Source organism: Phoca vitulina, unplaced genomic scaffold (assembly GCF_004348235.1).
Source record: "Phoca vitulina isolate PV1807 unplaced genomic scaffold, GSC_HSeal_1.0 scaffold28, whole genome shotgun sequence".
Lineage (NCBI taxonomy): Eukaryota > Metazoa > Chordata > Mammalia > Carnivora > Phocidae > Phoca > Phoca vitulina.
In genome coordinates, this window is record NW_022589731.1 from 11,991,335 (window position 1) to 12,006,321 (window position 14,987).

Below are 14,987 nucleotides of genomic sequence, written 5' to 3' on the forward strand. Positions count from 1 at the left end.
ACAGATGAATTTTATTTACATCACAATGCCACTAGAAAAATTCGTCTTATAGTATGTGTAGGGTAGAGTTACCTCAAGGGTAGAATTATTTTGTTCTTGGATGGCAGATATTCAGTGTTCCCATTACAGCCATATCACAGTGCATCCCTCCCTCACCATCCAGTCCTGATTAGAGACATTGCTAATTGAACATGGCCTAACACTCTTTCCTGCTGAACCAAGAAACATCCTTAGAATTCATTTCAACATAATGCCACTTCATACAGCCACTACCAATTAATGGGTGGAGTGCTGACCTTTTTAATAAAATCTTTATGCCATCAGATGATTTGGTTCCATTTTTTGAAGACCAGAGACCATTTAAACCACCCAGCTCCTTTCTTGCATTCCTTCTGATTGAGATCAGTGTGTGATCTAAGAGTCCCGCTCTCTGTTCTTCACTGCTTCTTTGCCTCTCTTATAGTACTCTTTGCTTTGCCAGTGATCATGTTTCTTTTGAGCCATTTTTTTTTCACTGCATGTTCTTTTGAGTTACATTTATAATGTGTATAAAAAGCATCTAGGTTTTCTATATAATGCCTTAAGTACAGAAGTTGATCGATAAATCCTATTAAGAGTTGACCCTTGAAAAATGCAGAAGTTAAGGGTACTAACCCCCTACGCAGTCAAAAATCACCATATAACTTTGGCTCCCTAAAAATTTAACTTACTAATAGTCTGTTGTTAATCATAAACATTACTGATATCATATATAGTCAATTAACACATACTTTGTATGTTATTTGAATTTTATACTGTATTCTTAAAGTAAGCTAGAGAAAAGAGTGGTATTTAAGAAAATCATAAAGAAAATATGCACTTACAGTACTGTACTATAAAAAATTACATATAAGTGGACCCACACAGTTCAAACCCATGTTATTCAAGTATCAGTAATACTCCTATTCCCAAGTGTTTTGTGTATCCCCAGATCTCTCTGCTGAGTTCCAGGCCTATTGGATCTCTCTAACTACATGTTCCATAGACACTGGCATTTATATTATCTAGGCAAGTTCTGTTGGAAACCTTGAGTACAGTTAATTTCATTCCTTTTTCCTATCTATTTTTTCTGGTAGCCTAAGCAAAACATGGCACTCATCAGAAACAGGAAGCATCACCTGCCAGTTCTTTAGGGAGAAACAGTTTCTCTGGGCGTTAAAGTGAGAAAGAAATTTCTTAGTGTGAGGGAAATTGCATGACAGACAGTGGTTCTCAAAAATAGTTTTATAACAGATACAGAAGTGGATCTATATAAAATACAACTTAGGTAAGATAATTCTGAGAGAAGTTAGGCTAATGTGTCCCTTTGGCCTAACTTGGTCTAAATACCTAGAAGAAGGCAGTGGTTGCATGGTCCCTCTACCAGCTTCCCTAAATTATACTTTCTTTGAGCCAATCACTAAGCAGATGTACTTAGAAGTAACAAACTTTGATGAGATTTTGTAGTACTACCTTTATTAGCTTCCTATATTGCTGATTAAAGTCAGTTACTTATATGTGCTTTAGAAACCACATGAGCAGATGGAAGGGTTGATGTCCTATTATGAAATCACTGATGCCATATAAAGACTAACTAGCGTTTTCCAAATGTAAGGCCACTCCCCTATCTCTGTGGAGATAAACCGAAGTGGTACCTATAGGCAAAGCCAGCATTTCTTCAGAAAGCAGCTTTGTATGCCTCCAACAATTGAACAAATATTATTGTTGGGGTATCCAAACTTTTCCACCCTGGATGTGTTCAAAAGACAGTAACCTTCCCCCAACTATACAGTAGCATTTTGAGGGTAACCAGTCAATGGCAACTCTGAAGTGTGACTTGCATATTGCTCCTGTGAAATACAAGCCAACTCTCCAGGACTTGCGCATTTCTGTTGTTTTCTCCAGAGGCTAGGCCAGTTTGTACCTTGTCTTTACGCTCTATTAATATTCATACATTTCATAAGTACTATATTGAAAATTTGAAGGGCTTACACTTATGATCTGTAAAGAGCTATTCCTTTTTTAATGAAGACATTTGAAGTCACATGTTCTTGGTTTGGTAGGTTTTTAAAAAAATGTTCTTCCTCATCGTAAATAATATTCCTTTGTTTGTGAAACTTTGATCACAAGCTTTCAAACCAAATCTCGGAAAAAGCAGTTGCCTAGTTGAGATGGAAATGATTATGTATCCTTTCTGTAATATAAAAATATTTTCCTTTCTCCTGAAGAGTATAGAAGCCAGTTTGCTCTTAAAGCTGTCTAGCTAGTATCTTGCTGTGGGGTTCAGGGAACTTGAAGATGAGTAGAGAGTAGAGTGGTACTAGTAGCAGAGAGAAGCCATGAATCCCAAAGAGCACACAGTTCACTGGAAACTTCTTTAAGAATTCCATAGGCCTTCCATTTGTTTTGTTGTAGTCAAATTATGTTGTAATGAATACCTTAGTAGAATTCAGAATTACCAAGTATGCATCCTGTCTCTGTGTAGAATTTAGGGCAGTAAACAGAAATACTTTAGACCCCATAGGATAAAATGGTGGTGTGTGTATACACATTCCCATGTCTTTTTTCTTCTAACCCATATCTTCCTGGTGGTGAGGTTTTGTTTCTCTTGGAGGCTTACCTGTCTGGGCGGATTTTTCTAAGTAGCTTGTGGACCATTTTTTTTTTAAAGATTTTTATTTATTTATTTGACAGAGAGAGTGAGAGAGGGAACACAAGCAGGGGGAGTGGGAGAGGGAGAAGCAGGCTTCCCGCTGAGCAGGGAGCCCGAAGCGGGGCTCGATCCCAGGACCCTCGGATCATGACCTGAGCTGAAGGCAGATGCTCAACGACTGAACCACCCAGGCACCCTGCTTGTGGACCGTTGACTAGAATTAAAAGATTATTATCATTAGATGCCAAGACAAGGGAGAGCTAGAAAACAGCTATGATTTAGATCAGCAATTCACAAAATATGGTCCAGGGACTTCTGAGGCTTTTTCAGGGGTCTGTTGAAGTCAAAACTGTTTTCATAGCTTTGCAGTCTGATGAGCATATTGTGGAGTTTTTCAGAGGTTACCTGATTGATAGCATGGCTTTGATAGTTAATGGAATGTGTGCATGTATATCAGTGTTTTAAACATTTTTGTGTTTTAATTTCTAACACAATAAGTATCAACAGGTAGAACTCATATGGAAAAAAAATTGTGCTAAGATTTCTAAATAACTTTCAAGTGTATATAGGGGTTTAAAACCACAATGTTTGAGAATTGCTGATTTAGGTATTATTTCCCTTAAAAAAAAATCCAGCATGTAGCCAGATTTCAGCATAAGCTGAAAATCATTCTGTATCTTTTTTTTTTTTTTAAATAATAAGGATGATAGTATTGTGCAGTGTTGCTTACCATGGCCAAGTATTGTTCTCGGCTCTGCCCTCCTGAGGTACTATTATCATCTCCATCTTAAGATAAGGATAACAAGGCTCCAGCAGGAAAGACTGCCTTAACCTACTTTATTCATGTGATGGAGTCAGGATTCAAACCTTTGAGTCCACACTCTTCCCATTCACCCTGCTGTATGTACTACTTCTCTCCATGGTACGCTTAATCCAGGTGGATTGTTCCAAAATATGCAAGCAGGAGTGGAGCATCTCAGGTGATGAGACTGAATGTTTAGTCACAAGAAACTAATTTTTATCAATACTAATGGAATTTTAATAGTTAACATACAGTGTTATATTAGTTTTGGATGTACAGTATAGTGATTCAGCAATTCTATATGTTACTTAGTGCTCATCACAAGTGTACTCTTTAAACCCCATCACCCGTTTCCCCCATCCCCCCACCCACCTCCCCTCTGGTTACCTTCAGTTTATTCTCTCTAGTTAAGGGTTTGTTTCTTGGTTTGTCTCTTTTTTCCTTTGTTCATTTGTTTTGTTTTCTTAAATTCCACATATGAGTGAAATCATATGGTATTTGTCTTTCTCTGACAATACTAGTGGAATTTTTAAAAGTTAATTCAAATACATTGGAACATTTCCTCCTGTATTCCATTGTTTTAAAAAATTACTTTGAGGGACACCTGGGTGGCTCAGTTGGTTGAGTGTCCAACTCTTAATTTCGGCTGAGGTCATGATTTCAGGGTCCTGAGATCGAGCCCCATGTTGGGCTCTGCGCTCAGTGCAGAACCTGCTGGAGAGTCTCTCCCTCTCCCTTTTTTTCCTCCCCCTGCTCGTTCTCTCTCTAAAAATAAATAAATCATAAAAAAATTATTTTGAGCTATATAAGAGAAGATGATTTCATCAGTGGGCACTTAAGCTGGTATAAAATGCTTGTTTATGGGAATATGAAGTTTTAATATTTTTCTCATTTTTGTCTCTGGTTCCTTCACTAGCGTAATAAACTTGTCATTAATAAACTTACGTTTCTGCAAAGTACTTTGAGCTTCCTCTTTAAAAAAATGTCCACATAACTACAGATTATTTTCAGTGGGAATTATATTCCTTGCATTTTTCTCACTGCTTCATGTGATGTTCCAAGTAAAACTTGAATTTAACCAAAAGAGCAGTATAAAGAATATATAATACAGGGGCACCTGGGTGTCTTAGTCAGTTGAGCGTCAGACTCTTGATTTCAGGCTAGGTCATGATCTCAGGGTCCTGAGATTGAGCTCCACGTCAAGATCTGCACTCAGCAGTGGGGAGTGTGCTTCTCTCTCTCTGCCCCTCTCCCCGCTTGTGCGCTCTCTCTCTCAAAAAAATAAATAAATCTTAAAAAAAAAAAAAATGCAATATAAGTGTGCCCTGAGGTGAGAAGTAAAATAGTCCTCAGTTAACTATGCATGCTCTAATTCTTCACTTATGAATAAATGATCAGTTCTTAAAAGTGACTTTTTTCCTTTCAGAGAACTCAAGAAGTAGCTATTTCTCTATTAAGAAAACACATGTAGTATTAAGTACAGTACCTCCACTTTACTAGTTTGGTCCACTTTCTACATATTTAGCTTTTGTTTAAATATCTAATCAAGTTACTGAGATTAGTCTTAGTATTTCATATAAGAAGTAGTAAACTGATTTTATTTTTAAATTAATTTTAATTGTATGTGTGGTAAAATTGTTGAGTCTTGTGATGGCCAGGTAGGAATTTATTGTACCATTCTCTCTACTCATATTTGAAATTTTTCCTTCAGAGTCAAAACTGCCTAGTATAAAACTGGTTTTAGAAATATGTTTGTAATAACTGTGTTTATAAGCCATAATTGTCAATAAAATCAGGCTTTTCTTTGTCATGTTGGCTTGTGTGGGAAGTTTGTGAATGCTCCTCAGTTTACACAAGCGCTTCCCACATATCAAAAATTAACAAAACAGCTGCAGTCTCTTATTTTTGCCTTTATTTTGTGTCAAGTTGGTAGCATTAGTGAAATTGTGTATAAAACTTTAAGACATACGTAACAGTTTTTTTCTTTACCTTATGGCCTATTTTTCTCCCTTGCTTCTCTTCCGCTAGAGGTATATTGCCATTGGAGAACTGGGGAAAGCCACGGACACGCTAGATTCTACTGGGAAAGTAACAGAAGAAAAACCTTACGGTATGATGTTCATCTAATGTAGTTGTCTTTTTTAACATGTAGAGAAAGTTTCTGTGAATTCAGAATTTTAAAATAAATCTCTCACTGGATATTACCGGTGATTATTACAGTTCTTAGTACATTTCCTTGGGTTAATAGGATTGAAAGTTGTTAATCACATTTTTACTTATTTGGTATGAGTTTGTTAATAAAGATTTATCATAATTGCCTCTTTTCCTGTAATCAATTTTTTTAATGTTCAGAGTTCTTCCAGATAATTCTCTTGCCAAAAAAACATTTATAGCTAAGAATTAGGGATTTTACCTGTGTCTTGTCATTGTTTATTGACTTATTTTTTTACCACTACTTCTTAGCTTTTGAAATGTACCAGGTTTAGTGCTTTACACCTAATCATGTTCCTCTGCTTCTGGAGTATGTAAAAAATGTGACGGAGGGAAAACTATTTCTCTGGAAGTAAAAAAGAACTCACGGGGGCCTACCTTAATTTTTGTACCATTCCTTCTTTTACTACTTTAAGTAAGGATGGATAAGTGAAATGGTTTCCTAGCAATTCTCAGGGTACGATGCTCTTCCCAGTACAGCGGTTGCCGTTCGGTACAGTTGGCTCGCCTACATGTTTATGTCATCAACTGTGAATTGTTTGTAGGCTTTCTGGTTGTTGTTGTTTTGTTGTTGTTGCTTGTTTTGTTTTTGCCTGTATTTAATGTTACCTTTTTATTTTTTAATTTTTTAATTTTTTATTATGTTAATCCCCATACATTACATCATTAGTTTTAGATGTAGTGTTCCATGACTCATTGTTTGTGCATAACACCCCGTGCTCCATGCAGAACGTGCCCTCCTCAATACCCATCACCAGGCTAACCCATCCCCCCACCCCCCTCCCCTCTAGAACCCTCAGTTTGTTTCTCAGAGTCCATCGTCTCTCATAACGTTACCTCTTTTTAATTTAGCCAGTCCAGCATCTGGCTTTCCTATGTTTTTGTGTTGAGTGTCCTGAATATATATTACATACCAACCTTCTTCTTGGTCATAGTAGCTTCACTTGTCTTGTTAACATTTATATGTAACATAGTATCTTACTTGATTAATCAAGCAACATAATCAAAAGATAAATCATTGATTTATGTTGAGTTTAAAAAAAATAGATGTTGAATTATCTTTGAAATTATTGTTATTAGGAAATAGTAGCAGACCTCACTTAATAGAAACCCAACCATAATTTTCAACAGAAAGCTTTTAAGGGATTAAAGAGGCATAGGACAATAGAAGGATGTCAGAGATTTCCAGAGTATGCTAAAGTATATGCCAGTCCCTATATAATCAGAAGAATGGTGAGGAAGTAAAATTGGTAAGACTGCTCGATGGGATGGGGTGGTGAGGGAGAGGACGCTGTCAAACCTGACCCTAGGTTTCTAGGTTTTAAAGTTGGTTACGTGATGGTGCAATTCATTGAGTAGGGGATACTAGAAGAAGACCAAGGTGATGAAAATACAGTTGACCCTTGAACAGCACAAGTTTGTCTTGTGTGGGTCCACTTACACATGGAGTTTTAAAATAAATACAATGGAGTACTGTAAATATGTTTTCCTTATGTTTTTTTTTTTTTTAAAGATTTTATTTAGAGAGAGAGTGTGTGCTTGTGAGCAGGGGGAGGAGAGGAAGGAGAGAGAGAATCTCAAGCAGACTCCGTGCTGAGTGCAGAGCCCCACGCAGGGCTCAGTCTCATGACTCTGAGATCATGACCTGAGGCGAAATCAAGAGTCAGTCTCTTAACCGACTTAGCCTCCCAGGTGCCCCTTCCTTATGATTTTCTTAGTAACATCTTTTTTCTAGCTTACTTTACTCTAAGAATGTAGAGTAATATATATAATATATATAACATATATATTATATATATAATGTAGAGTATATATATAATATACAAAATATGTGTTAATCAGCTGTTTATGTTATTGGCAAGGCTTTCGGTCAACAGCAGGCTATTAGTAGTTAAATTTTGGGGGAGTCAAGAGTTATACATGGATTTTTGACTTCATGGGGGTTCCGTGCCCCTTAACCCCTGTGTTGTTCAAGAGTCAACTGTACTTAAATATTCCCTTCCTTCCTGCCCTTAAGCATCTTGGAATTTTAAAAAACTCTACTTTGCATTGTGCAATTTGTAACATTACTTACTTACTTTAAAGGAAACTTAGTTTGTTAAAATCATCTCATTATATGTTGAAATAAGTCATGGAGAAACCAAGTAACTTTCTTCAGGCCGGAAAGGGAGACTTCCCTATAGTTTATTGAATAGTATTTATAGTCCCAGAAAATGAAAGCTCAGAGAATTTTGCTTATTGACATGAGTTTTCTGTGTGATTTTAGTAAATTAGCGGATGTTTGTCATCAATTTAAGCTGCTGTAGCAGGTACCAAAGGGAAGATAAATAAGTATGAGACCTAACCTGTGTCCTTAAGGAGCTTCTGTCTAATGAAGAAGTAGGGCCTATGTTCTCAACCCTCTGAGACCCAATACTGAGACCTGTAACCAGTATTTTATCATGCCTTCTTCACTGTCTTGAACTAAAATTCAGAGATACTCTCCCCTACCTACATGTTAGAAAAAAAGTCAATGTAATACAATAAACAGAATATGAAGAATAAATAAAAGTAATTTATAATAAAATAGGTATGTTGCTATGTAAATTCACAGCTGTTACTGCACTAAAAGTTGTAATGAACTAGTCAGATGTTGACACAAATATGAATGCCACAAGTATAAAGGCAGACTGATACAGGTATGTTGTATTAATGACTCAGTATTGGAAAATTCAGTATATGAAAAACAGTACAAAAAATACTTTGTGTTTCAGTGGAAAATGGACTTAGATTCTAGCCTCAGGTGATTATAAACAGGCTTTCATCCACATGGATATCTGGCAGACATCCAGAAGTTATGTGGTACACAGAACACTTGATCATGCTGTCCCGTCCTGCATATTGTAGGACATCCAGTAACTGGGAAATGCTGCTGATGCTGCCACCCCACCAGTCACTGTAACAGTAAAAAAATGCAGTTCTTAATTGACCTGTTGCGGACAACTGACAATGTGGGTAAGGCAATAAGGCAGGATGCAGTAAATGGCAAAGGGATGCTTTTCAGTCATTTTTGTTCTATCTAGACAAACACTATTTTTAGCTATTGTTTCAGATACCTGAAAGCTCAGAAGAATAAGAAAATGAGTCTGGCTCAGTAGACTCAAAGCTCAAACCATATTAATAGGACCCTTCTTTTTATTCTGTTTCATGGCACCTTCTTTTATTTCTAAATAGCTTTTCACCATTTATAAATACACATTTGCATGTTAATCCCTAAGCTATGGGGCTGAGACCATGTCGCTTTCGGTCCTCACTATATTCTTGATGTCTAGGACAATGTGTGGCATATAGAATAAAGCATGGCCTATGAATAAATAAGGCAGGAAATAAATAAGCATGTCAGAGATGACTGCAGCTAAGTCACACAAAAGGCAAAGCATCTTCCTACCTTCTGCTGCTCTTTTCTTGTCCACGTCTAGGTATTAAGTCTCAGGCACAGTTGCTGGCATCTCTGCGGACACTTGGCTTCATTGTGCTCAACTGCTCTTTGCTGAGCTCAGGACATGAGTGCCGTGGCGTCCCAGGCTGTCCTAGATGTGGGCCAAGCTTCTGGGAAGGCCTCACTGCTTCTGTGATAAGAATAGGTTCTCTCTCTTTTGTGGCTTTTTTATTGGGAGGCAAGAAATGTAAAAGGAAGGTGGTATCTCGTGCTAATCCTCTGTTCTAAACACTGCAACCCCCCGGTCCCAAGATAAGATGTTACCAAGGTCTTCTCGAGTGGATGTAGCTAATGTATCTGATGGGAGTGGCTCTTTGCGCTTTGGCTGCCCACACTTCCTGGAGGAAGCTGACGAGTTGAACTGGGTCTCGAATTGTGACTTAAACAAATAGGGCACACACTCTAGTAGGCCTGCTGTGTACCTGGGTATCAGTCATCTTATGGTGCCTTTCATTTGTATTTAAACCTTTTTATTATAAAGTGTTACACAAATAAAAGTGAGGGAAACTTAAATTTACAGCTCAGTGAACTATCACAAAGCAAACCTCCTTGCAGCTACCAGTCTAGTCAAGAAATAGAAGATTCCTAGAGACATCTTTCAAGCCCCATCCCATATATAACAGTCTTATGTTGATACACATTTGGGTTGACCCCAGTTTGAGGCTTTATGAATAAAGCTGCTATGTGTATTTTGTACCTGTTTTTTGGTAGACACATGTACTCATTTCTCTTGGATATACCCCCAGGTGGAATTGCTGGGTTAGAGGGTAATCCTGCTGTACTGGGAATTGTCAACAGTTTTCAAAGTAATTGTATAACTTTGCATTTTCACCACCAGTAAATGAGTTCCCCTTGCTTGGACAACACATGGTATTAACAGTGTTTTTAATGTTGGCCATTCTGATAAGTGTGTAGTGGTATTTCGTTGTGATTTTCATTTGATTACTAATGAAATTCAGCATTTTATCATATGTGCTTTGGCTTCTTAGCCATATTCTTTTTTGTATTGTCCAGGTCTCTTGCCTCTTCTTTTGTTTTAGTTTTTGGTTTTTTTTTTTTTCTTTCTTTTTTGAGTTGCCTTTTTTGGGGGGGGGGAGGTAGATCAGTATTTATTAAATATTGCACAATAAGCACGAACTACAAGAAAAACTGAAAATTGAAACGTTAATATTTTAAGTCTTTTGTTCATTGGATGTCATTTTTTTTAATTTGGTTGATTTTTATTAATACATTTAACTTTATTTTTTTTAATTTTATTATGTTATGTTAATCACCATACATTACATCATTAGTTTTTGATGTAGTGTTCCATGATTCATTGTTTGCGTATAACACCCAGTGCTCCATTCAGTACGTGCCCTCTTTAATACCCATCACCAGGCTAACCCCTCCCCCCACGCCCCTCCCCTCTAGAACCCTCAGTTTGTTTCTCAGAGTCCATAGTCTGTCATGGTTCATCTCCCCCTCCGATTTCCCCGCCTTCATTTTACCCTTCCCACTATCTTCTTTTTTTTAACATATAATGTATTATTTGTTTCAGAGGTACAGGTCTGTGATTCAACAGTCTTACACAATTCACAGTGCTCACCATAGCACATACCCTCCCCAATATCTCTCACCCAGCCACCCCATCCCTCCCACCCCCAACCACTCCAGCATTGAGTTGCCTTTTAAAAAATAGTGACTTGTAAGAGATCTTTGTATACTCTGGATATATGCTCTTTTGTTATATGTCTTATGGATATTTTCTCCTACTCCGTGGCTTATCTTTTACCTCTCTTAATTGTGTCTTGGAAAACAGAAGTTTTTAGTTTTAACTTAGTCTACTTTATCAAGTCATTTCCTTTCTGATTAGTCCAGTCGTTTTGGTGCCCAGTTAAAAAAAAAATTCCTACCCCAAAAGTATGAAGATATTTTCCTATATTCCAGAAGTTTTATTGCTTTGCCTTTCACATTACACCTACAATCCACCTTTTTTTTTTTTTCCCCCTATATGGATATCCTGTATGGCCCAGCCCTTCTCCTGCTACATTGCCTCCTTAGTCACATCAAGCACCTTATAGACATGGGTTTGTTTGGAATCTGTTTTGTCACATTGGTCTGTCTGTTCTTGTGGTAACACCAAACTATCTTAGTTCCTATAGTTTTAGAATAGATCTTGATATCTGAAAGAGCAAGCCTTTCTTTTTTTTAAGATTTTTTCTATAGGTTTTTTATAGCTTTCTTATCAGAGTAAGGAAGTTGCTTTCTGTACCTAATTTACTGTTTTTTGTTTGTTTGCTTGTTTTAAATAAGCTTTATCCTCAACGTGTGGCCTGAACTCATGACCCTGAGATCAAGAGTCGCATGCTCTACTGACTAAGCCAGCCAGGCACTCCAACTGTTGTATTTTTTTTTTTTTTTTTAAAGATTTTATTTATTTGACAGAGAGAGACACAGCAAGAGAGGGAACACAAGCCGGGGGAGTGGGAGAGGGAGAAGCAGGCTTCCCGTGGAGCAGAGAGCCTGATGTGGGGCTCGATCCCAGGACCTTGGGATCATGACCTGAGCCGAAGGCAGACGCTTAACGACTGAGCCACCCAGGCGCCCCTCCAACTGTTGTATTTTTTTTAAAAAATCATGAGCAGACATTGAATTTCATCAAATACTTTTTCTGTATCTGTTGATTTTTCTCCTTACTCAAATATTAAACTAACTTTTACATTTCTAGAGTAAGCCCAAATTGATCACGATATGTTATCCTTTATATAAATTGTTGGAATTAGTTTGCCAAGATTTAGTTTAGGATTTTTGCATCTTTGTCTCTGAGTAAAGATTACCTTCTATTTTTCCTTCCTGTTAATGCCCTTGACTGGTTTTGATACCAAAGTTATGTGGACTTCATAAAATGGGTTGGGGACTATTCGCTCTCTTTTTTTTTATTCCCTAGAATTTGCGTAGATTGGCATTATTTCTTTTTTCTAATGTTTAGTAGAATTTACTGGTAGATATCTGGAGTTTTCTTTGTTAGGAAGGTTTTTAATTATGGATTGGGCTTCTTTATTAAATGTCAAACAATATTTTTTATTTCTTGTGTCATTCTAGATAATTTTTACCCTAGGAATTTGTTCATTTCATCTAAACTTATTAGTATAAAGTTGTTTATACTATTCCTTTATGACCTTTCTTTTTATTTTGAAATAATATCAAACCTATTTTTGTAGTTTTAAGTATGTAGATCTTTCACTTCTTTTGTATATGAAATCCCTAAGTCCTTAATATTTTTTGATGCTATTATGAATTGAATTTTAAAAATTTCAGTTTCTGATAATTCATTCTTAGTATAGAGAAATGGAGTTAATTTTTAAGTATTGGTCTTATGTCTTTTAGCCTTGCTAAACTCACTAATTTGAGTCGCTTTTATGTAGGTTCCTTGTTAGGGGGGTATCTAAAGGAGACAGTTTTCTAGGTCTACATTAGCCCTACTCCTCAGATGTGGCTTCTCTGAGGTCTCAGTCAAATGCCCTGGGTATTCAGCCAAGTTTCTTCATTCTGGATGGTTGTAAGAGCCCACCTTGTAAGAGCTGTGGTAGTAGTTCTTTGATTAATTTTGTGGCAACTCCCTGTATTATGTGCAACTTGGAATGTAGCCAGTCTCCAGTGGACCCCTGTAGACATCTCTTTGTCTGTGTGGTTCTCTCAAATTCCAGCTGCTTCTTCTTCCCCAAGCTCGGATTTTTATTCAGTGAAATTGTTACCAGTTGGTGGATTGTAAAATTCCTTGGTTCTTGTCTTCTTGAAGGAAAGAATTTAGTTGAGAGACTTGAGAGAGAATTAAAGCAGCAAAGGTTTTATTTAGCAAAGGGGAAGTACACTCCAGAAATGTTGCAAAACAGGTTGCTCTATGGGAGATGGGGTGGTCTCTGGGTGGAGACTGGGTGGTCCCTGGCAGTTTCCTATCTACCATCCTCCTTTCTCCCCTCCTGCTCATGTCTGTCTATCTCCCTACTCTAGCAAGATCATAGTGCTTTTTTGGGATTCCCGTCCTTGCACTATGGTTCAGAAAGCATCTCCAAGTGAAAGCAAGTGATCCTCAGAAAGGCCTTCCCTGTTTCTTTCCCTTCTCTTAGAGATTACAGCCTTTGCTGTCTGTTGTCTTATGTTTGGAAACAGTTGTGTACTATATATTTTTTCCAATTAAACAACTGCTTATAGTGGTAACGCCTGTCTAGTACCATTTACTCTACCATGGTTGAATATTGCTTTTAACTCCATAGTTCAATTAAGTACCAGCTATCACGATATAAGTAGAGTCAACAAATTTTAAGCAAATAATAATGTGTGACATGATCTTGAATATATTAATTTTATGAGAATGACTTTTTAAAATCAATTTCAAATTAATACTGGCACATTAATGATTTATTAGTCCCTAAACAAATAATTACCCAAGTCCTATGACATTTTTATCATACCCATCTTCTTTTATCAAATTTACTTTTTTTGGATAGTTATTGGCTATAATTGCTTTAGAGATTTTATTCTCCATTTCTTTTTAAATCCTTTGTAGGTAGAGTCTGTATTCTTTTTTTTTTTTTTTAAGATTTATTTATTTATTTGAGAGAGAAAACACAAATGGAGGGAGGGCCACAGGGAGAGAGAGGATCTCAAGCAAACTCTGCACTGAGCATGGAGCCTGAGATGAGGCTTGATATCACAACTGTGAGATCACGACCTGAGTTGAGACCAAGAGTCGGACACTTAACTGACTGCGCCACCCAGGTGCGCCTTGAGTCTTTATTCTTCTTATTAATTATTATTTGGGTTGGACTAATACCACATTTTAGAGATAGCCAGCATGCTTCACTACATACTCATGTAGTGAATATAATGATCATATGATAAAAAATAATCATGTTTTATTCTATTCTATTATATTCACTTTTATTGTAAAACAACTTGCTGCATAGGCTTTCTGTCCAGTGATCCAAACATCAGATGAATGATTGGCCTAGGTGACTTTTAAATGCCCTTTGACCTTGACATTCTATCATTCCTCAGCTAATTCAGCAGAAATGTCTTGAGTCCCACTGTAATTGTGTATATTACATAAGAACTGCCTTTGTCTTTAAGGAGCTTGGAGTTTCATTGGTAAGATAATATCTGCATACATATAGTAGGTAACAGTTAAAAATTGTGTATGATTAATTGCAGAATGAACAGCACAAACCAGAAATGCCTGAGATGTTAGGTCAGAGAAAGAGACACTGGCAGAAGTAGAATGACAAAGAGCACATCTTGTCATCTTGTGTTGGGGAGTGTCAGGAAAAAAGAGCCACTGAAGCAGGAAAAGGAGTATACATTGTCAGGAATGTTAGCAAAGAGACCAGCCTAGCAGAAGTAGAAAGCCGTTTGGTCTTGTCTTGAAAATGTATTGCTAAGTTATGAAGTATTGCAGTGTTCTCAGCAATGACATTTCTTTTTTTTTTATTTTTAAAAAGTATCAAATTTATAAACTGCTGCTGTGGGACTGAATTACACTGGTCAATATCCCCATGATTTCCTGGCATCTTTTTTTTTTATTATGTTATGTTAATCACCATACATTACATTATTAGTTTTAGATGTAGTGTTCCATGATTCATTGTTTGCGTATGACACCCAGTGCTCCATGCAGTACCTGCCCTCCTCAATACCCATCACCAGGCTAACCAATCCCCCCACCCCCTCCCCTCTAGAACCCTCAGTTTGTTTCTTAGAGTCCATAGTCTGTCATGGTTCATCTCCCCCTCCGATTTCCCCCCCTTCATTTTTCCCTTCCTACTATCTTCTTTTTTTTTTAACAT

General features: G+C 37.1%; 1 protein-coding gene across 1 annotated transcript in view; it reads left to right on the plus strand.

Moving 5' to 3' along the window:
• The window catches only part of TRUB1 (TruB pseudouridine synthase family member 1), a 38,506-nt gene that overhangs the window by 14,709 nt on the left and 8,810 nt on the right, over positions 1-14,987 (plus strand). The window contains exon 4 of the mRNA XM_032423348.1: positions 5,502-5,583. Within this exon, the coding sequence (XP_032279239.1) occupies positions 5,502-5,583 (82 nt within the window). The remainder of the gene's footprint in view (positions 1-5,501; positions 5,584-14,987) is intronic.